At 40.3% G+C, this 21,447-nt stretch overlaps 1 protein-coding gene across 1 annotated transcript in view; it reads left to right on the top strand.

Annotated features, from left to right (window-relative positions):
* Positions 1–21,447, top strand: part of Mov10l1 (Mov10 like RISC complex RNA helicase 1) — a 64,185-nt gene that overhangs the window by 21,533 nt on the left and 21,205 nt on the right. Inside the window, exons 10-15 of the mRNA XM_005067076.4 lie at positions 2,190–2,304; positions 6,336–6,513; positions 6,799–6,869; positions 8,965–9,056; positions 16,395–16,453; positions 16,888–16,985. Coding sequence (XP_005067133.1) covers positions 2,190–2,304; positions 6,336–6,513; positions 6,799–6,869; positions 8,965–9,056; positions 16,395–16,453; positions 16,888–16,985 — 613 coding nt within the window. The remainder of the gene's footprint in view (positions 1–2,189; positions 2,305–6,335; positions 6,514–6,798; positions 6,870–8,964; positions 9,057–16,394; positions 16,454–16,887; positions 16,986–21,447) is intronic.

Raw genomic sequence — 21,447 nt, 5'->3', positions numbered from 1 at the left:
TGAGAGATAATGGGGGCCAGTTACATTTAAACTGCCACAGGATTTTTGATGCATTTAGAAGTGATTTTTGTAGAAAACAGGAGGTGGAGCTCTGTCTACATGTACAAGAACTATCTAGCTTGTACAAGTAGCCTCCACTTCCATGTCTTATCACACTGCCTTTCTCTGCTGCATTTTTAATACCGTTGTTGAAAATCAAATGGTTGTAGCTGGATGAGTTCATTTCTATTCCAAATAGCAAGAACTCTTTTGTGTTTGTTTTTGTCTATGAGACAGGGTCTCACTGTGTAGCTTTGGCTACCCTAGAATTTACTACTTAGACCAGACTGGTGTCATAGCTGCCTATATTTTAATCCCTCGATATATCAGAAATTTTTGCAATTAGTTCATTAGCATTTACTACGTGTCCCTGCTTTCCAAATGTCCATTTTCATGAGTACCCTACAGCTGCAGAGGTGAACACAGCTCTCAGTTTGAGTTCAGCAGCAGCAGCAGCTTTCGGTACTGTTGGGTAGCCCTGTTGTAGACTGCCGAGTTTCTGCCCAGAGTTATACGGTCAGACTACCTGCAGAGTTCTTAAGAACCCACTATACAGGGCATGGTGATGAAGTTGAGAGACTGGGAGTGCACCTCTTCTCCCTCCACTCAGCACAAACTGCCTCAGAGGTTGAAGAGGGGGAACTGGGGCTGAGATGCCTGTCCTCATTATCTCTCTTCACTTCTTCCCATTTTTCTATAATTTCTGTTACTCTGGTTTTTGTCTTGCTGGATAACAGAATTGCTGTAAATTTTAATGTAGCTAACTAGATGAAGGCAGAAGCTTAAGGATGAACATAATTTTCTCCAGAGAAACATAGTACTGAGAACCAGCAGAACAGTTAAAGCAGGTCACATAGGGCAGCTTTTACCAAGTGTGTACTTTTTCTTTCTTTTTTGCAAATTCACTTTTTTCTTTTTTCAATAACTTATCTTTATTCTATGTTCATTGGTGTTTTGCCTGAATTTATGTCTGTGCGAAGGTGTCAAATCCCCTGGAACTGGAGGTACAGACAGATGTGAGCAGCCATGTGGGTGCTGGGAATTAAACCTGGGTCCTTTGGAAGAGCAGCCACTCTTAACCACCGAGCCATCTCTCCAGCCCCCTTCAAGACAGGGTTTTTCTGTGTAGCTTTGGAGCCACTGGCTTCCAAGTATCTTCTTATTGGTGATGTGACAGTATCGTTTCTAGTACTCATGTCTTCACTAAAAGTGTGGTAATAAGAGTTTAGCTTCTTATAAGTTAAAGCAAACTGTCTTCAAACTCCATGGTTTGAGCAGGCTCCTGGGACTTTTCCAGTCTGGTTCCCCTACAACTTGTACAGCTCTGCCCAGCTCTGGTGCAGAGACAAGAGTGCTGAGCCAGAGCTTGTGTGGAGACAGGATCCTGAACCCAGCCTGACCTAGTCTGGTTCCCCTGTTAGGTGTTTCCATGAATTAATGAACTTTAGCCTTTCTGAAGCAGGAAAGAATATCTGAGGGGAAATGCCTCATACAGGTTGAACATCTTCAACCCAAAACCTGAAGTCTTTTGAAATCTGAAATTGTCTGAATGTTGGCCTCACCTACAAGTTTCAAATTTTGTTACATTTCAGAAAATCTATAACATAAAACCTATGTAAGTATTGCAAAGTGAAGAATGGGCTAGACGTATACCTCAGTGGTGGAGTGTGTAGCAAGTATGAGGCCCTGGGCTCAGTCCCAGAACTGGGGGAAAAAAACTAGAAAATCTGAAACATTTCTGGATCCATACACTGTACATAAGAGATGCTCATAAACATGTGAAAGTCTGAGTTAAGAATTACTTCTAGTTCAGTCAGTACTTGCTATGCTACCATGAGAAACAGAGTTCAGTCTCTAGACCCATATTAAAAAGCAAGTCAATATGGTGTGCCATGTTATAATCCCACCACTGGGGAAGCAGAGACAGGCAGATGCTGGGGCTCACTTGCTAGCCAGCCTTATCTAATCATGTAATCTTAAGCCAACCAGAAACCATACTTCAAAAAAATCAAGGTTAATGCACCCAAAGAACAGCATCCAAAGTTGTCCTCTGTTCTCTACACACGTGTATGCGCACCTGCCCCCCCCCACATACACACACTATACAGGCATAATATAATTGCTTTTGATTTAACTTTGTTTCTTTTAAGGAACTCAAGGCGACAACTTCCAAGTTTTCTTCCACAGTATCCAATACCAGATAGGCTAAAAAAATGTGTGGAACAAAAAATTGACATCCTGACTTTCCAGCCGCTTCTTGCAGAGGTAGGAAAATATCTGAAAACTGTGGGGTGTTACTCACTACTAAAGTGCAGTTCAAAAAACGGGGTGGGTCATTGTATTCAGGGCTCCTGTCAGTACTTTCCACCATAGGTAACTAGGAATTTCAGGATGACAAGAGAGAATCACCTTCACGTATGACCTGGTGTTCAGAGTGCTCAGAAAGAGGAGTGGGAATGGGAGATTCAAGCCAGCCTTCTACTCTGCTAGGTGTTCTTGGTCTACTGTGCCAGGGCCGGTAGGTTTTCTACACTAAAGGTGGACAGCGCTGGTGCTAGGTGAAGGAACATTGAAAATTGGGTCTCTGGTAAGACTTGTGTATGCACCAACTCAGAAAGTGCAACCCTTCTGAACTCAGATGTGACTGTGGAGTCAGATGCTTTAGCTTAGCTCCTGATGGAGATGCCAGTCACTCTCACAGCATCTGCTTGTGCTCCACATTGTCCCTTAGCATGAAAAACCTGTGACCTTTCCTGAAATTTTCTTCCCAGAGGTGCCTGGAAAGTAGGCAGGGAAAGAGCAATACACTGCTTGCAGAGAAGGTGGAGGTCACCCCTCTGAGTTCAGAGGCTGCGGAGAAGTATAGAAAACAAAGGTTTAAGGTGTGGCATTGAATGGGAAGTTTGCCCTATCCCGGGAAGTGTTTGCTATGCAGTTTCTAATTGTTTTGAGGAGCATCCAATTGGGAATGTATGGGCTAGAGAAAGATAGGGGTCTATACAAGCAGAATTTGAGCTTTTCACAGGCTTCTACATAGATTTCAGAGGGAATCTTGGAATGCTAAGCATTTGTAGCAGCAAGCAGTACAGTACATTCCCTGTGAAGAAACGTCAGAGGCTGATACCTGAACTTTGAGTGAAGCTGAGAATAAGGAAGGTTTGAGACTATTGCATGTTATGAATGACAATGTTGTTTACTGTAGGATAAGGTTTTCTGCTCATAAGAAACATAATTATTTAATTATGGGAAACAAAGACTTTTAATACTTTTCTACCATTATTTAGCAAATATGTATCAAATTAGTATAACTTTGGATTGTATTAGAGTGTATTTGCTTCAAGTTCAGTGAGAAAACCTGTCTCAGAAAATAAGATGAAAGGGGCTGGAGAGATGCCCTGGCATTTAGTAGTAGCACTTGCTCCTTTTGCAGGTTTGGTTCCCAGCACCCAGATGGGACTCACAACTATTTTTAACACCGTTTGTGGGGACTCTGGTGCCCTCTTCTGGCCTCCCTGGGCACTGCATGAATTTGGTATACTTGCATACATGCAGGCAAACATTTGTACACATAAAAATAATAAATAAGATGGGCAGTGGTGGCATACACCTTTTATCCCAGCACTTGGGAGGCAGAGGCAGGTGTATTTCTGAGTTTGAGGCTAGCCTGGTCTACAGAGTAAGTTCTTGGAGCTGTTTTACAGAGAAACTCTGTCTCAATAAATAAATCATAGTAAAACCTTAAAAATAAATAAATAAATAAATAAATAAATAAGGTATAGAAGTTACTGAGGACATTATGACATCAGTCTCTGGACTCCAAATGTACCCAACTCATGTCCAAAGCACCTACATGAACACGTGCATGGATGCACTAACTATTCCTGAAGTAGCTCAAACATACTTCTACATTTGAGTGTGTGTGCAAAGCTATTTCTCAGCATTGATGGTTTTACATTCACAACACTTCCTGTAATACAGTTGTCAACATGATGCAATCCATAGTCACTTGAGAAGAGGGGAACCCCAATTGAAGATTTGGCTCCCTCAGATTGGCTTGGGGACATATCATGAGGCATTTTCTTTGTTTGATTTGTCTGCATCTATGTCTGTGAAGTCTTGTGCATTGTCAGTAGAAACCAGAAGAATACATTGAATCTCCTGGGACTAGAGTTACAGACAGATGTGAGCTCCCATGTGGATTCTGAGATTGAATCCTAGTCCTCTGGAAGAGCAACTAGTGCTCTTAGCCTCTGAACCATCTCTCCAGCCCATAAGGCATTTTCTTTATTGCTAATTGATGTAGGAGGACCCCGTGTGCCTGCCATCCCTGGGCTGGTAGACCTGAGCTATATAAGAAAGGTAGCTGAGCAAGCCAGAGGAGCAAGCTAGTAAGCAGCACTCCTTTGCTAGTTTCTGCTTAAAGCTCCCACCCCAGGTTCATGTACTTAACTAATTGCTATGGCAAAGACCTCTAGAAATAAGTAAATGTGGTGAGAATGGACATCTTTGCTTTGTTCCTGATCTTAGGGGGATGGTTTTCAGTTTTTCATCACTGGGTATGACTTTTAAAGGTCTGCTTTTATTGTATTGACAATAGAAAATTTTCCCCTACTCTAAGGTGATTCTTTTTAATCATGAGAGAATGCTGAATTTGGTCAGATATTCTTTCTGTATCTAGATGATCATGTACTTTTCTCCCTTCATTCTGTTAAACAGTTTGCTCTATTTGTTAGTTTTCTTTCTTTTTTCTTTTTTTCCTTCTTTTTTTTTCTTTTTCTTTTTTTTTTTTTCTTTTTTTTTGGTGTTTTGAGACAGAGTTTCTCTGTATTGCTTTGGAGGTTGTTCTGGAACTCTTGATCTGTAAACCAGGCTGGCCTCGAACTCACAGAGATCCACCTGCCTCTGCCTCCCAAGTGCTGGAATTAAAGGCATGCCCCACCAATGCCCAGCAATATTTGTTAATTTTCATAGGTTGACCTATCCCTGCCTCCTAAGAATCAGACCCCCTTGATCATAATGTATAATCCTTTTAAAATGCTACTGCATTGTTGGTTAGTATTTTGTGACAGTATCACAATGGACCAATATCCATAAGAAATATTGATCTGTATTGGAGAGGGAGGTATGGTTGGGTAAATTCTGTTTGTCTGTTTTGAGTGGAGTCTTACTATGTTACCAGGATAGCCTTAAGCTCCTGAGCTGAAATGATCTCTTTGTTTAGCCTGCTGAGTGGCTGAGAGACTGCCACTCTTTCTTTCTCACGCCTACGCTTTTCTACCGCCTCTCTTTCCCTCCCTGTCCTCTTCTTTCATCTCTCTTTTCCCTTCTTTCTCTTCTCCATCTTTGTCCCCATGCCCTCACATCCCTGTGACACTATGCGGCCCAGGCTTGTAATCCCTGTCTCCACTTCCCGAGTGATGGGATTATAGGTGTGCACCACATGCTGTTTCTTTATAAAGTCTTTTTCTGCCGGATGGTGGTGGTGCATGCCTTTAGTCCCAGCACTCGGGAGGCAGAGGCAGGCGGATCTCTGTGAGTTTGAGGCCAGCCTGGTCTACATAGCGAGTTCCAGAACAGCCTCCAAAGCCACAGAGAAAAAACAAAAATGGCTTTTTCTGACTCTGATATCAGAGTAATGCTGACCTCTTAGGATGAATTATACAGGTATTTTCTTGGGCTTTTGGAAAAGTTTGAAGAGGATTTCTACCATTTCTTTATGTTTTGTAGAATTTCCTCATGAAACCACCAGATCCGGGGATCTCCTTTGTTGAAAGTTTTTGGTTTCTGATCCAGTTTCCAATTCTAATCTGATCGCAGTGTTTGTCTGTGGTACTGTAGTCATGGTAGTTTTTATGTTTCTAGGAACTAATCATTTCATCTAGATATTTTTCCAGTTATTTCAGATGGGAAGGAAGGTGTCCCTTTGCACTCTATATAGGTCAGTGGATAGCCTATCCTCTTTGCAAACATCTATAGAAGTTACACTGCTCTTTCTAGAATAAGTTCAAAGGCCTGACAGAAAGACTGGGGACAACAGAGTTGGCTAAGAGCCCAAACTATGGTAGTGAGTAGATGTTTTGGCCAATGAAGAGCCAGAGTGTGGTGGTCCTCCATAAGCCCAAGGGAGGAGGTATGCTGACCAGGTTCATAACCCCTAACCCTGAGCCATCCTGTCTGGAATAGATGTCTTGGTTGTAAGTGGTTTAGACATTTGGACTCCGAGCATGCTTGTTCCCTAGACATAGATATGGGATGTGCTGTTCTGTCTCCACAGACCGGGTGATTCTTTTTTTCAGCTTTTGAACATGTCAAACTATAAGGAGAAGTTCTCCACCCTGCTGTGGCTGGAAGAGATCCACGCAGAAATAGAACTGAAAGAGTATAACATGAGTGGTGTTGTCCTGAAGAGGAAGGGGGATCTGCTGGTTCTGGAGGTCCCTGGGCTTGCTGAGAGCCGACCTTCCCTTTATGCAGGTAGATCTCACTGTGGGTTACCTGGGAGCCAGCAGAAAGATCACACTGAGGGAAAGTAGTTTTAACTGGCCATATACTTGGATTTTCCCATTTCTGTCTTTTGAAGCAACATTTGCTTAAAAGGAAATCATCTAACATGTATATTATACATGTTTCTTTGCTACACGTTATCTTTAAACAACAGATAGAAATTTTATATTGTATTATACTTCATTAAGACTTTATTTCAGAGTGAAACAGCAAATTTATGATTTTGTGTTTGATACATAATATTTTTTTACCTAGGTGACAAACTGATTTTAAAATCTCAAGAATACAATGGACATGTCATTGAATATATCGGCTATGTCATGGAGGTGAGATAACACTCCTCAAAGAGTGAAGGTCAGACTGGCCTGACTTACGCATCCTCACAGAGGGAATTCCAGTGGCTTTGTCTGTGAACTTTGAATAATTTTTGTGGTGTAAAGGGAACTTCCTGTCTAAGAAAGTATAATTTTCAACTATATAAAACTATTTGTAAGTCATATTTGCATTGAAATGGCTTTGAACACTGGGCATGATCTAGAAGAGCTAGCAGGTGGGAGCCTCAGGAGGAGGGTGAACTAGGTATGGTGCTGAGGCATTCAGTAGAATGCTCTAACCCATAAAATCAGCTGCCCCTCAGTGCCTGCTTCAGTCTCAGCATCCATTTTCTGGCCAGAGCATGGGGTAGGATACTCAAGCTGACACAGAAGGCTTCCAAGAGACCCAGATGGTGTAGCTAGTAAAGAAGCCACATCTGAAACAAGTATTTATGTGCCCTATTAGGAGAACTATTTTGGAGAGTTTGGGGAGAAAAGATTCAGGTGCTGAGCCCTTGCTGAGAGCTATCCACTTCCAGCTGACCACAGAGGATCTTCCTGCCAAGCATGTGCTACATGTCTTACGCTTCTGTTTTTGTGATACAACACCATAACCGGGCTGGGGAGATGGCTCACAGGTTAAGAGCATTGACTGCTCTCTCTTCCAGAGGTCCTGAGTTCAACCACATGGAGGCTCACAACCATCTATAATGAGATCTGATATCTTCTTCTGGTGTGTAGACAAACATGTAGACAAAACATTATATATAAAATAAATAAATCTTTAAAAGCAAAACCACCAAAACTAAAAGCAGCTTGAGGAAGAAAGGGTTTATTTGACTTAATAGCTTACAGTTTATCATAAGAGGAAGCCAAAGCATGATCTCAAGGCGGCAGAAGCCATGGAGAAATGCTGCTTATTGGCTTGTTTTTCATGGATTGCTCAGTCTGATATATCACCCAGGCAACCTACTGGGGGTGGCACCACATATAATGTGCTGGACCTTCCCAGATGGATTGTTAAACAAGAGAGTGTTCCACAGACTTGCCTTCAGACCAATCTGAGGTGTTTTCTCGGTTTAGGCTTCCTGTTCTCAAATGACTAGCTTGTGTCAGGTTGACATAGAAGGAGTTAGGACTGTAGGGGGCACACACTGTCCCACTTGCAGCCTTCCCAGTACATGCCCCTCTTACCTTTCCTACTTAATATTCTGGCTGTTCTAATGCTTTTGGGTTGCCTTGTGCTTGCTTTTATGCATCTTACCATTTTCTTATTTCATTTGCAGCTTTTTAGATAAAAGGTCAAGTCAGTCCACAATGTCTTAGGCTGCTGAGGATCATGGTGCCTCACTCTTAGTAGTTTGGTGTCAGTGTGCTTAGTGACCTTAGGTTGTGGATTCCCTTTCATTTTTTGTAATCTCTGGGCAACTCAGAAGCCTCTGCTGGGTGACCTTCCTGGGACAGCACTGTGGCAGCATCTTCTGAGAATGGGAGGACTCTGTGATAATCTCTCTCGGTGTTTACTGTACGTCTCCTCCTGCCCTCAGGGTCCTGGCTGTCACTACAACTTCTGACCTTGTACAGTATCAGCCTGGGCCTGGGGAAGCCACCCGGCCTCAGTGCTGCTTCCACCCCAGGATGTTGGGTTCTTTGGCCGCTTGTGCCCCATGTGTCATCAGAGGTTTCCTTTCTTTCCTGCTTAGGAGAAAGTGTGCGATCTTACTTTATGCAGGATCCAGCTCTATTTCTCCCCTGTGCTACAGAAAGGGGAGTCCTGAGTGACTTTCTGTGGAGGCTCTAACTCGGTAGCACCACTCTGATGACAACTTGGAGTTGTTGGCAGGTTGATCTCTTTTGAGCCTTACGTGCTGTATCATCAGTATACTTGGCGCAGGGAGAGATGTGAATGGAGACATCACCCCTGTTTGTGTAGTTTAAGAATGATTTTCTCACTTTCAGTTAATTTTGCAGGTACTTAACAATACCAAGTTTTGGCTCAAATCTGTGAAATGATATTTTCATGTTGTATTGCCAGATACAGATGCAAGATTGTCCCATGAAGTCCAGTCTAGTGTGTAGAAGTTGAATCACTCATTTGTTTTTTTAGATTCATGAAGAAGATGTAACTCTTAAACTTAATCCAGGATTTGAACAAATGTATAACTTTGAACCTATGGATGTGGAGTTTACATACAATAGGTAAGGTTTTAGTGAGTTTAATAAAAATGTTTTTTTTTCATCTTCCCAGATGGTCTGTCCTTGACTGAATCAGTTAAAGTTTTCATGAGCATGCAAGAGATGGCTTGTTAGTTATCCTGTGCTTTGTGGGTGATCTATGTGTTAGGTCCCAAACCTCCCAAAAGGCAGCCTCACTGATTAAGGCCCAAAAACGACAGTCTAGGGCGGGCTCAGGCTAGATGCTGATAGGGGAAATGACAGTCTGGAGCCAGCTCAGGCTACATGCTGACAGGGAAAACAGAAGGATTGATGGTTGAGAGAAAAACGTCTTCACTCAGAGGTCTTCAGAAACAGTGAAACTGATCTCTGCCTGCCAGGAAGAGCTACTTCCCCTATCTCCCTTGCCTTTGGCGGAATTGGGCTTGTGGTTCCTTGAAGCCATATATATGTGGTGCATATCAAAGCCCCTTAACTCTGTCTTCTGACCTGTAAGCCCCCACACTAGCCTGCCTGGCTCGTCAGAGAGCTAGCCCTGGTAGTTTCCAGTCTTCTACTCTCTCTGTCCCTGAGAGGTAGCCATGGCAGCTTTGGACTTCCCCAATGCCTCTGGCTCTTGTCTCTCCACCTCTAGAGAGATAGCCATACAGCAGTTTTATGTTGACAATAAACCTCTTTCTACCCATGGAGAAGTCCAGTTTGGTGCTTTTATTGCACCCTCAGTTAATCTGAAGCCAAAACCTGGGGACAGAACAGTGGGCCCCTTTTCAGAGGACCCACCCCCTCCTAGCCAATCAAGTGTTTCTGAGAAATTCTGAATGTAGCCTTTTATCTCTTGGCCAGTTTAAGAAAAATTGGTGCTATTAGGATATTGTCATCTAGTCCTTGGAAACATGAATCTCTCCTTTCATGTACATATTTCTTCAGTTTCCTTTTAGTAATATGTACTTCTTGATTTGTAGTTTTGCATATTTGGTAATTTTTAGTCAAGAATAGATACTGAGCACGCAGGAGGCAGAGGCAGACAGCTCTGAATTCCAGGTGAGCCAGGTCTACATAGTAAGAATGTGTCTCAAACAAACAAAAAGAATAGACACTGATTTTGTCAAATGCTTTTCTATATATTTGGGGGGGTTTCTGTCAATTTTCTTAATTTGTTTTCTAGTGTAATTTCATCTTTGCCTCCTGAGATGAATGGTACTTGGTGATGATGTGGTTTCTTTTTATGTGTGTTATATCTGACTTGCTAAAATTTTACTCATTTTTTATATTTATGTTTATGAGACATATTAGTCTACAGTGCATTGTATAGTCTGGAAAACTTTGTATAGAATAAATATAATTTCTTCCTTAGGTATTTACTAGAGTCACCTCTGACGGCTGCTAGATCTGGAGGTTTTTTTGTGGGAAGCTTTTAAGCTGTGTAGTCCATTGTTCTATTAGAAAAAAAAAGATCATTTGGGTTTAGTACTAGGCTCTTCTTATTTGTGTGTGTGTGTGTGTGTGAGTGTGTGTGTGCGCGCGTGCCTGTGTATATTTGTATGTACATGTATACACACACTTGCATATAAGCATGTATGATATATGTGGGTGCATGTGCCATAGTGCACATGAAGGTCAGAGAAGACTTTGTGGAGTCAGTTCTCTCCTTGAATTTTTACTTGAGTTTAGGAATTAAACTCAGATCATCAGACTTGGGTGGCAGGTCCCTTTACCTGCTGAGCCATCTTCCTGATTTGGGTACTAGTTTCTTGTAAGCTTCAGGAGTCTGTACATTTTAAGACCTCTGTACTTCATCCAGGTTGTCTTATTTGCAGTTATTTTCCTACTGTGTTTTTCCTATATGTGTCTTCTATAGTGGTTTCACATTTCTAATTCATGATATTAGTGATTTTTGTATTTTTTCTCTCATCAGTATCTCTAGAAATTCAGGGTCTTTTAAATTATTTTTATTTTATCTTAATGTGTGTGAGTGTCTTGCTTGCATGTTTGTCTGCATTATATGCAAATCTGGTGTCCATGGAAGCCATAAGGGCAACAAATCTTCTAGGACTGGAGTTACAGATGGTTGTTAGCTGCCATCTGGGTGCTAGGAATCTAATCTTGATCCTCTACAAGAGCAGTCAGTACTCTTAACTAGTGGGCCATCTCTCCAGGCCTTGACCTTGTCAAAGACCCCACTTCTGGCCCCACTGGCATGCCATTCTTTATTCTTCTGATCCCTGTTGCATTGAGTTTTGCTCTGATCTTGTATTATTTCCTTTGCTTAGATTGCCAATTTGTGCCATCCTTGTAGATCTCACTAGTGCCAGATCTCCCTCAAACTTATAATGGCTCCCTCTTTCTTCCTGCTCTCCTCTATTCTTCCCCCAACTCAACCTTCCTGCTCCCCCATGTCCTCCTCTCCTCCTCTTCTCCCCTTCTCCAAGCTCCCTCTTCCCTCACCCCATGCTTCCAATTAGCTCAGGAGAACCTGTCCAATTCCCCTTCTCTGGGGTACGATGCATATTTTTCTTAGGGTCCTCCCTGTTTCATGGACTCTCTTGCAGTGGGATTGTAGGCTGGCAATCCCCTGATCCATGTCTAAAATTCATATATGAGTGAGTACATACCATGTTTCTCTTATTGTGGCTGGGCTACCTCACTCAGGATTGTTTTTTTCTAGTGCCATCCATTTGCCTGCGAATTTCAAAATTCCATTGTTTTTTTCTGCTGAGTAGTACTCCATTGTGTAAATGTACCACATTTTCTCTATTCACTCTTCAGGTGAGGAGCATTTAGGATGCTTCCAGTTTCTGGCTATAATGTTGCTATGAACATAGCTAAACAGGTGTCCTTGTTGTATGGATGTGCATCTTTTGGATATATGCCTAAGAGTGGAATTGCTAGATCTTGTGGTAGACTGATTCCCATTTTCCTGTGGAATCTCCATACTGATTTCCAAAGTGGTTGTACAAGTTGGCACTCCCACCAGCAGTGGAGGAGTGTTCCCCTTTCACCACATCCTCTCCAGCATAAACTGTCATTGGTATTTTTCATTTTAGCTATTCTGACAGGAGTGAGATGGTATCTCAGAGTTGTTTTGATTTGTATTTCCCTGATGGCTAAGGATATTGAACACTTTCTTAAGTGTCTGTCAGCCATTTTAGACTCCTCTATTGAGAATTCTCTATTTAATTCTGTATCCCATTTTTTGGTATTTTTTTACCCCATTTTTTAATTGAATTATTTGGTGCTTTGGAGACTAACTTCTTGAGTTCTTTGTTAAGTTTTGGAGATCAGCCCTCTGTCAGATGTGGGGTTGGAGAATATCTTTTCCCAGTCTGTGGCTGCTGTTTTGTCTTGTTGACTGTGTCTTTGCCTTACAGAAGCTTCTCAGTTTCAGGAGGTCCCATTTATTAATTGTCGATCTCAGTGTCTGTGCTACTGGTGTTATGTTCAGGAAGTGGTCTCCTGTACCAATTCTTCAAGGGTACTTCCCACTTTCTCTTCTAAGAGGTTCAGTGTGGCTGAATTTATGTTGAGGTCTTTCATCGATTTGGAATTAAGACGTGGATCTATCTGTAGTCTTCTACATGCCAGCATCCAGTTATGCCAGCACCGTTTGTTGAAGATGCTTTCTTTTTTCCATTGTATAGTTTTAGCTTCTTTGACAAAAATCAGGTGTGTTCATAGGTGTTTGGGTTAATATCAGGGTCTTCAATTGGATTCCATTGGTCTAGCTGTCTATTTTTATGATAATACCAAGATGTTTTCATTATTATAGCTCTATAGTAGAGCTTGAAGTCAGGGATGGTGATGCCTCCTGAAGTTCCTTTTATTATACAGGGTTGTTTTGGCTATCCTGGGTCTTTTGTTTTTCCATATAAAGTTGAGAATTGCCCTTTCAAGGTCTGTGAAGAATTGTGCAGGGATTTTGATAGTGATTGCTTTGAATCTATAGGTTGCTTTTGGTAAGATTGCCATTTTTACTATGTTAATCCTACCTATCCAAGAGCATGGGAGATCTTTCCATTTTCTGGTATCTTCTTTAATTTCTGTTTTTAGTGACTCAAAGTTCTTGTCATACAAGTCTTTCACCTGTTTGGTTAGAGTTACCTCAAGATATTTTATGTTGTTTGTGGCTATTGTAAATGGTAATGTTTCTCTGATTTCTTTCTCATCACATTTATTGTCTATATACAGTAGGGCTACTGATTTTTTAAATTAATCTTGTGTCCTGCCACTTTGCTGAAAGTATTTATCAGCTGCAGGAGTTCCCTGGTAAAGTTTTTTGGATCACTTAGATAAACTATCATATCATCTGCAAATAGTGAAAGTTTTCCTCTTCCTTTCCAATTGTATCCCCCTTGATCTCCTTTTGTTGTCTTATTGCTCTAGCAAGAACTTCAAGTACAATATAGAAGAGATATGGAGAGAGTGGACAACCTTGTCTTGTTCCTGATTTTAGAGGAGTTGACTTGTGTTTCTTTCCATTTAGTTTGATGTTGGCTGTTGGTTTGCTGTATATTGCCTTTATTATGTTTAGGTATGTTCCTGTTATCCCTGATCTCTCTATGACCTTTATCATGAAGGAGTGTTGAATTTTGTCAAAGGCTTTTTCAGCATCTAATGAGATGATCATGTGGTTTTTCTCTTGCAGTTTGTTTATATGGTGGATTACATTGATGGATTTTTGTATGTTGAACCATCCCTGCATCCCTGGGATGAAGCCTACTTGATCATGGTGGATGATTTTCTGATGTGTTCGATATGCCAGTATTTTATTGAGTATTTTTTGCATCGATGTTCATGAGGGAGATTGGTCTGTAGTTCTCTATCTTAGTTGTGTCTTTGTGTGGTTTGGGTACCAAGGTAATTGTAGCCTGGTAAAAAGAGTTTGACAATCATCCTTCCGCTTCTATTGTGTGGAACGATTTGAAGAGTATTGGTATTAGCTCTTCTTTGAATTTCTGGTAGAATTCTGCACTGAAACTGTCTGGCCTTGGACTTTTTTGGGTTGGAAGACTTTTGATGACTGCTTCTATTTCGCTAGGGGTTATAGGTCTATTTAAGTTGTTTATCTGTTCTTGATTTAATTTTGGTAAGTGGTATCTATCCAGAAAATTGTCCATTTCCTTTAAATTTTCCAATTTTGTGGAGTACAGGTTTTCAAAGTATGACCTGATGATTCTCTGGATTCTCCCAGTATCTGGTGTTATGTCCCCCTTTTCATATCTGATTTTGTTAATTTGCATGTTCTCTCTCTGCCTTTTGGTCAGGTTAGATAAAGGTTTGTCTATCTTGTTGATTTTCTCAAAGAACCAACTCTTTGTTTCATTGATTCTTTGTATTGTTTTCTTTGTTTCTGCTTTATTGATTTCAGCTCTCAATTTGATTATTTCCTAGCATCTCCTCCTCCTGGGTGAGTTTGCTTCTTTTCGTTCTAGAGCTTTCAGGTATTCTGTTAATTCTCTAGTGTGACTATTCTCTAGTTTTTTCATGTGGGCACTTAGTGCTATGACCTTTCCTCTTAGAACTGCTTTCAGAGTGTCCCATAGATTTGGGTATGTTGTGCCTTCATTTTCATTGAATTCTAGGAAGTCTTTGATTTTTTTCATTATTTCTTCCTTTATTCAAGAGTGATGCAATTGAGTATTGTTCAATTTCCATGAGTTTATGGGGTTTCTGTAATTTGTGTTGTTGTTGAATTCTAATTTTAAGCCTTGGTGGTCCAATAAGATACAGGGTTATTCCAATTTTTGTATTTGTTGAGGTTAGCTTTATTGCCAAGTATGTGGTCGATTTTAGAGAAGGTTCCATGTGGCGCTGAGAAGAAGGTATATTTTTTTGTGTTTGGATGGGATATTCTATAGATATCTGTTAAACCCAATTGGGCCATAACTTCTGTTAGTTCCTTTGTTTCTTTGTTAAAATTCTGTTGGTAGTCCTGTCCAGTGGTGAAAGTGGGTTGTTGAAATCTCCCTCTATAAGTGTGTGGGGTTTAATGTGTGACTTGAGTTTTAGTAATGTTTCTTTTACAAATGTAGGTGCCTTTGTATTTGGGGCATAGATGTTCAGAATTGAGACTTCATCCTGATGGATTTTTCCTATGATGAATATGAAATACGTTTCTTCATCCCTTTTGATTATTTTTAGTTTGAAGTCTAATTTGTTAGATATAAGGATAGCTACACCTGCTTGCTTCCTAGGTCCGTTTGATTGGAAAATCTTTTCCCAACCTTTATCTCTGAGGTAGCGTCTGTCCTTGAAGTTGAGGTGTGTTTTTTATATGCAGCAAAAGGATGGATTCTGTTTTCTAGTCCATTCTGTTAGCCTGTATCTTTTTTATAGGTTGACCATTGATATTGAGAGATATTAATGACCATTGATTATCGATTCTTGAATTTTTCTCATTTCCTATCTCTTTGTTACAATCAGTTTGGCCAAGGCCTAGGGTGATTCTATCTCAGCTCTTATCCCTCTTTATGTGGAGTTTATTGTATCCCAAGCAATTATCTTACAAAGATAGGGCTTACACGGGTTCAGTGCACTCACAGAGATAACAGAGTATACACACTTCCAGTTATACACCACAGAAATGGACCTGATGGTGGCTTTTAGCAACCACCCTACACCCTGTAATAGTTGGGAATGATGTGTCCCATTGCCATATGAGTCTTCAAGAAACCTGTCCTTTGTCTCCAAGAAAGCGTGAGGTAGCTCTGCTCTGTGATTAGAGCCAGATTACCCAGTAGAACAGATAAGCATCTTTATTTGTGCTTTTGGAGTATTAGTAATCTTGATTTAAGAATGGGTTTTGATTTCCTGTGTTTTTATTCTTTGGGGTTTTTTTTCAATTTCAAATGAAAAAAAACCTATAGCAAAACCATTTTTCTCTTAACACAATACTCTTCTATCATAAAGTTTGTGTTAGTGTGATTGATGAAAGTTTATCATCTTGTCTGTTTTCTGTTGCTATGACAGATTACACAGACTGAATAACTTACAAAGAAAAGATTTATTCTCAAAGTTCTGAAAACTTTGCAGCATTGGTGAGGGCCTTCTTGCTGCTTCAAAACATGGCAATGGAACAATGAAGAGAGCACAGGAACTGGCCAGATAAAGCCAGCACAATGAGTTTGATTCATTTTGTAACAATGTTGTTGTTCTCACAGAAATAATTTGACCTCATGACCTAATCCTCTCTTAAAGGTCATACCTTCCAAAGCCATCACAGAGGCAATTGTAGTCACCAGCACATAAACAAAAAATTTTATTTACATTTTGGAGTTTGAATTAACATTCACATGGTAACATTTATGTAATCATTTTTTGTAAATTCTACTTAAGGTTCATTATTTTATGTTTTCTTTCTGGCAGGACCACAAGCAGACGGTGTCACTATGCTCTTGAACAAGTCATCCATTTGGGTGTAAAAGGTGTGTTTTGTACATTGATAGTATTAAATCTCCCTGGGGTAAATTTATATAGTTCATGAAAATTTTTGTGCAAAATGGTCTTCCTCAGTTCTTCAGTCATGTGTAAGAATTAAAATTATATGACAGCACATTTTTAACCTTCCTATTGGACAATTTGTTTCCTCTCTCCTCCCCCTCCCTTTTTTTAACTACATACTTAAATAATTGAAAATTAGTTCATTGTTCTCTATATTTACTCCTGGTAATACAACTCACCTTTGTTCTCACAGAGACAAGTAATGGCTTGTTGCAAAGTCTATTTAATGTTAAAACTAGGAAAAGGGAACTCTGAATAGTGTAATATGAACTGTTTTAGAGTCAGCCATTGATGTTTAAGTTGTCTTCATTCATACTTTCAAATAATATCTGCCCTTTTACTTTTTCTTGTTTCAAAGTGTTATTTCCAGAAGAAATCATTTTACAGTCTCCCCAGGTGACAGGGAATTGGAGCCTTGCACAGGACACCAAAATTGATGGGCAGTCCATCACCAAGGTAGAGTTTCGATGACTTTGATATATTTAAGTACATAATATGAATTCAATTCTCACTTGACTGGAGTATTAGAGAAATGTTATTCACAAATAATCCAAAGTTTCAGTTAAAATAAAGCTAAAATAGCTGGATGTGGTGGTTTATACCTTTAATCCCAGCACTTGGGAGGCAGAGGCAGGCAGATCTCTCTCTCTGTTAGTTCAAGGCCAATGTGGTCTACAGAGTGAGTTTCAGGACAGCCAGAAATATGTATAATGAGACTGTCTCAAGTGTGGGATGGGATGGAGAGATGGCTCAGCGGTTAAGAGTACTTGTTGTTCTTCAGGAGGACCCAGGTTTGACTCTCAGCTTGCAAACGGCAGCTGGCAACTACCCGTAACTTCCATTCCAAAGGATCTGATGCCCTCTTCTGGCCCATAAGGGCATTGTATGCACAATACACACAAATTCATACACATATAATAAAAAATAAATCTTAATAAAATATTCATAGGGTATATTTAGTTTAAGTGTAGGACCAGGATGTGACAATATATTTAAACGAGGAAAAATTAAGATGGGTGCTTGTATGATCATACCAATTTATTTTTAAATTATGTGCTTTTAGGTGATGAGCACATTTAATCCCAGCACTCAGGAGGCTCTTTGTGAATCTGAGGCCAGCCTAGTCTACAATAAGAATTCTAGGCCACCCAGGACTACTTAGTATGACCCTATCTGGAAAAAAAATGCTCTCTTTATATACATTGGAGGGAGGCATTTATGTGCTTGTATATGCATAGAAAATGTCTGAAAGGATGTACACCCAGCATGTCATTAACATTTGTAATCTGTAAGTGTTGCAAGGATACTTTACTTTTTATGTCTCTAACCTAGTGCTGCTTTAAATGGTAACTTGGTGCCTTTGTGTTAGAGGTAGTATACTAGGCTCTTAGTACATTTTGTGAATAAAATAGAAATAGTTTTTATTTATCATTGTGTTTCTAGTAATATGAAAGGTCATCCATGCTAGCTTGAGGTTTGCAACTACAATTGTATACTGTTAAAATGTGATTTCATGGAAATGTCTTAAGTGTATAATAATAGAAAATTTCAGATTACATGTAATATTTAGGAACTCTTTTGCTATTCCACAACTACTGTTCAAAAGTACAAAAGTTCTTGTTGCTTGGAATCTCTGTTAATTGCTTTATTTTGTAATGTTTTAGCATATATATTATTTGTTAATGTCATTGTGACATTTTTATACATGTACATAATATATTTTGATCACAGTCACTCCCATTATTCTCTCTCTGTTCCTCCCACTCCCTTATCCTTTTCTTGATATAGCCCTCCTCCACCATCTACTTTCATGTCTTTTATTGGGTTGCTTATAGGAGTATGACTAAGACTTCATTTACAGTCATATGAGCATCTTACCAGTTGCTGTACTGCTGAAGAAAATATTTCTTCCTCTCCTCTTAACCATTAACTGTGCATAAATTTTCTAGGGAGGTAGAGTCCATGAGCCTTTCTCTCCTCCATGACAGGCTCAAGATAGGCTTGTGCAGGTAATCACAGCTGCTGTAAGCTGAAGAGTGCGAGGTCTTGTTGTATCCAGAGATCTGTGATCCACATAGCTTCCCACCTTTTCCCTGGCTCTTACATCCTTCTAGCCCCTGATTTTGTGGATGGACATTCAGCAAGTTATTTATTCTCAGTACTTTGACAAGTACTTAGACAATGATTACTTTAGTAATCATTGACTAATATTAACAAAATTAACTTCAACGCTGACAACAGCACTTATGGTAAGCATTAAACATAGTTATTTAGGAGCAAAAGTGATAGTTTACATCTGGTGATATGGCTCAATGGGTAAAACACCTGCTGCTCAACCATGAGGACAGTAGTGTGTATCCATCTCCCAGCATTTCTGCATCAAATAGAGGCAGTATCAGGAGACTCCCCGACACTTGCAGGCCAGCTAGCTTGGAGTTCACAGCAGTGAACAATTAAATAGTCCCTGACTCATGCTATAAGGTGAGGAATGATTCCCATGATTGTCCTCTGACCTCATACTGTCAACCATGGCATGTGCACATTTGCACACACAAACTACATCTTATACTCATAAACAACACACACACACACACACACACACACACACACACACACACGGGGGGGGTAGAAAGGGAGAGACAAAATGGCAATTACAGGATGTTCATTCAACCATGGAAAACACTATAAACAAAATAAGAAAAGGTTATCTGTTAAAAATCATTAGCTAGGCCAGGCGGTGGTGCAGGCCTTTAATTCCAGCACTCGGGAGGCAGAGGCAGGTGGATCTCTGTGACTTTAATACCAGCCTGGTCTACTGAGAAAGTTCCAGGACAGGCTCTAAAGCAATACAGAGAAACCCTGTCTTGAAAAACAAAACAAAAAATCATTAGCTAAGAGCAGGAGAGATGGCTCAGCAATTAGAAGTTCTGAGTTCAATTCCCAGCAACCACATGGTGACTCACACCATCTCTAATGGAATCTGATGCCCTATTCTGGCATGGGCATATATGCAGATATACTCATATATAAAATAATTAAATAAGTCTTTTGGGTTTTTTGTTGTTGTTTTGTTTGTTTGTTTGTTTTTTTGATTTTTCGAGATAGGGTTTCTCTGTGGATTTGGAGCCTGTCCTGGAACTCTCTCTGTAGACCAGGCTGGTCTAGAACTCACAGAGATCCTCCTGCCTCTGCCTCCCGAGTACTGGGATTAAAGGTGTGCGCCACCACCGTCCAGCTAAATAAGTCTTTTTAAAAAAATCAACTATGTATTTCTTCTAGACATCTATTTTGATCTAAAAATAGAAGTCTTCATTGATCATAGATAGACTTTCATCTGTAAAGGTCTGTCTTTATCACCTTACTCCTAGTTCATTCCATTGTCTGATTCTCAAGAAAAGTCTGTGTAAGAGATGGAAGGATGGTTTGTAGAGAAGTATTGCTCACTAGCTGAATGGTATTCTTAAGTGCAGAATATTACTACTAGCCAAGTTCTAAACAAATCCTAGCATTCCATCAGTCAGCCAAGATGGAATTATAGGGGCTGGAGAAAGAGCTCAGAAGTTAAAAGCATCTTCCAGAGGACCCAGATTTGACTCCCACACCATGTGGCAGCTCACAATTGTCTGTGATTCCAGTTCTAGCAGACCTGACACCCTCTTCTGCCCTCAAGTGCACTACACACAACATGGTACACAGACATACATGCAGGCAAAACACTCGTGTACATAAAGAATAAATATTTTTTCAAGATGAAATTATACGGAAATAAAAGGAATAGAGATAAAACTCCAGTAGAAGGGAGGTCTAGCACTCTCAAGGCCCCAAGTTCAATCCCCAGTACCCTCTTCAAAAAAAAAACTCATACAGTATACATAAAACGGTTGTTTGAGATATTGGGTATTAGCTATATTAGAACTTACTCCCAAGCAAGAGGAAACAAGTGATGTGAGCAGCATTGTTGAGAACATAGCATTTGCAGAGCAGAAAAAAATCCAGAAGAGACACTTGAGGAGTCAAAACTGGAAATATACAGTTGACAAAGCAGAGAGAGTACCGATGGGAGAACAAAGTGATAGGCAGAGTTTAGTATCAACAAAGGTTCCCTGGAGTTTTCCCTATCAGTCTAGCTCGTGAGAAAAATACCCAAGACTGGAAGACAACATCCCCAAAGTTGACACTACTACAACCTAGCCTTAGTCTCAAGACTGTGTTCATAGACCCACAGGATGAGAAACAACCCTTAAAATCTGGGTGCTAGGTGGTGGTGGCACACCTTTAATCTCAGCACTTGGGAGACAGAGGCAGGCAGATCTCTTAAGTTTGAGGCCAGTCTGGTGTACAGAATAGGTTCCAGGACAACCAGGACTGTTATACAGAGAAACCCTCAAAAAAATTCCAGGTTGTTGATCCGCATCCCAGAGTAATGTATTGACTGGGCACAGTGGTATAGTCTGTAGTCCCAGTAGAGCCATGAAGGTAAAGAGTTCAAGATCATTGCCAGTTACACGGTGAGTTTGAGGCCATCCTGGGCTACCTAAGACTCTCTTTAAAAAACAAGCAGGTGCTTGAGAGGTGGTTCAGCATTGAACAGGACTTGTTGCCCTCACAAAGGACCTAGATTTGATTCCTAGCACCCATATGGTAGCTTACATATGTAACTCCAGTTCCAGAGGAATCTATTCCCTCTCCTGACCTCCATGTATACCAGGCACTCACATGGTGCACATACAGACATGGAGGCAAAGTACTCACTTACATAAAATAAAAATTTTAAGTTTTTTAAATCAAACAAAAAGAATATAACATTATCTAGAGCTCAGTAAGTAGAAAACCCATAATGTCTGACATCTGGTTAAAAAAATAACCTGGACTAGCAATGGAGCTCATGGTAAAGACCCTGCCCAGCCTGTGCATGGCC

The sequence above is a fragment of the Mesocricetus auratus genome, unplaced genomic scaffold (genome assembly GCF_017639785.1).
Source record: "Mesocricetus auratus isolate SY011 unplaced genomic scaffold, BCM_Maur_2.0 Super-Scaffold_100010, whole genome shotgun sequence".
NCBI classification, from domain to species: domain Eukaryota; kingdom Metazoa; phylum Chordata; class Mammalia; order Rodentia; family Cricetidae; genus Mesocricetus; species Mesocricetus auratus.
Note: the sequence above shows the minus strand (reverse complement) of the source record. Positions and strands in the feature narration are given on the sequence as shown.